Here is a 2,247-nt window from a genome sequence, read left to right as displayed (position 1 = left end):
CCAAACCCAAACTTCCTAAGAAAAAAAAATATATATATATATATATAGTTAAAATTCAATTTACATTTAAATTTAACTTTGTTGACGTATTGCAGTCATTTCCTAACACAGTTCACTAAGTTCTTTTCAATCGGTCTCCACTGAATATCAAAATAGGAAAGCACCGTGATACAATCATAAGTTATATCGTATCGATCATTGGATGATATGAATAAGGATGCACGACTGCATATTGAAAGTTATAATTATTTTTAAATCTATACCTTTTCAGCATTGCAACAACAATAACCATCAGGATAATAATAAATAATGAAGCAATGGAATTCAGTAAGGAGTGACATGAAAATAAGAGATGCAAACTCTGCTTGCAACAATTGAAGTGGGAAATTTTTTGTATTTTTGGAAGTATTTTACGAAAAATTACACAGAGTGCAAGGTTTTATTTATTTCCACTCAAACTTGGGTTAATGAATCCATTAAATAAGTAACACAACATTAGCGTAGCATAATCATTACAAATAACAAAACACAAATTATGCATAAAGCTAACTCTAAAAACGTCGCTAAGATGAATTTTGAAGATACCAATTTGGAGGATAAAAGAGAGGAAAAATGTCCTCCTGCTATCTGCAGGGTTTACACGTACATCTATCAAGGACTGGTTTGATAGATTTATTATAAGAAATAGGTCTTTTAAAAAAGATTATAAGGAATAGGCCTTTGTTAGGGCACATTAATCTACGGCTTTTAAGATACATTCCTGAACAAATGAAAACATATACAGTTCTATGCATTATACTCATACAGAAAAGACTGGATGATTTCATAGTCACGATCCAACTTCGCATATGCAAATTAGTACATCACTATACATTAACTTATGATTTTGCATATTTTTCTTTATTATGGAACTTGTTTGAAACAAAAACGGAGAATATATTTTCATCACACAAGATAGTGGTCTCCACACAAGGCATTACACGATTATGACGAACATCGCGAAACGCTTCTGTGGTTATCTTTGAGCTCTCTCGTCGCTGAAAAATAGTGTTTGTGATGGTGAGTTGAGCTGTGTACAAAACTCTAGCCGTTGTCGTTGCAGTTTCCAACATTATGCTTGCCTAATACTCCTTTCCAGGCTTCGGAGTTCTTTCCAACTCTGGCGTTGAAGTCACCAAAGATTATGACCTTATCATTTGCAGGAAACCTTTTGAATGAAACGGCGTGGATCAGTGTAGAATTTGTCTTTTTCCATAGAGTCAGCTTGCAGAGTTGTGGCATATACGCCGAAGGGAATAACTTGTTACTTGTTGTGTAGTGGGGAGCGTAGGGAGATAATGCGATCGGAATGACCTCTCAGCAGATTTCCGAGTTTGGAGGTGATGGAATTTTTAAGCATGAAGCCAACTCTCGGAGGCTGACTTTCGTTTTTTAAATTAATGGTTGACAAAACTCTTCAAAACTCTTGACCAATAGGATGTATAGTCGGCACCATATTTTTTGAGACTACCACCCTCATGAAAGCTCCCAATATATTAAATAAAGCTTATATGCTCATGCCAAATTATTGCAACCAGCTCTGTTGTAACCTTCTTCCGGCCTACTAGAAGGTAATATTTACTGTATGGGAATACTGTAGTCCCAGTATAAAACATTTGTAGAAAACTTTTGGATGAGATGGCGTAGGTGTAGAATTTATCTTTTCTTACAGAATCAGCTTGCAGAGCTGAAGCATATATATAAAAAGAGAGTCATCACTTGGGTTCAGTTCCGTCATTACGCTCCTCGAAGTACAGCGTGTTCCTAAATACTACCTAAATATTTCTACAAAGGGTTCCACACCAATTTCGTGATTGACTCCTACTATCTCACCGATATCTGTTTATTACCTGTGTCGGGCTACCGAAATTAAAGCTATGTTCAAATAAAATTCCTACAATATCTAACAGACGAGATCATGAAATCTTGTAAAATTAAAGCAATGAAGAGAATATAAGCTAACAATGGACAGCATAACACAAAAACGTCTCAGTATCTATAACATGGACAAGATATCATTGTATTTGCCTGATGGATAATGCCAAAGGGCAGCCATAACTCCATGATAACCTCGACGGAGCTTAAAAAACTCCTCCCTAATCCTTATATATATATATATATATATATATATATATATATATATATATATATATATATATATATATATATATATATATATATATATATATATTATTATTATTATTATTA

General features: G+C 33.8%; 1 protein-coding gene across 1 annotated transcript; it reads right to left on the bottom strand.

Annotated features, from left to right (window-relative positions):
* Positions 1 to 878: 878 nt before the first annotated feature.
* LOAG_14840 (hypothetical protein) lies at positions 879 to 1,255 on the bottom strand (the record flags this gene model as incomplete). The annotated part of the gene is made up of 2 exons (XM_003150332.1): positions 879 to 1,037; positions 1,208 to 1,255. 2 exons carry the CDS (start codon positions 1,253 to 1,255, stop codon positions 879 to 881), a joined length of 207 nt encoding a protein of 68 aa, XP_003150380.1.
* Positions 1,256 to 2,247: the final 992 nt, after the last annotated feature.

The sequence above is a fragment of the Loa loa genome (genome assembly GCF_000183805.2).
Source record: "Loa loa unplaced genomic scaffold supercont3.913, whole genome shotgun sequence".
NCBI lineage: Eukaryota > Metazoa > Nematoda > Chromadorea > Rhabditida > Onchocercidae > Loa > Loa loa.
Note: the sequence above shows the minus strand (reverse complement) of the source record. Positions and strands in the feature narration are given on the sequence as shown.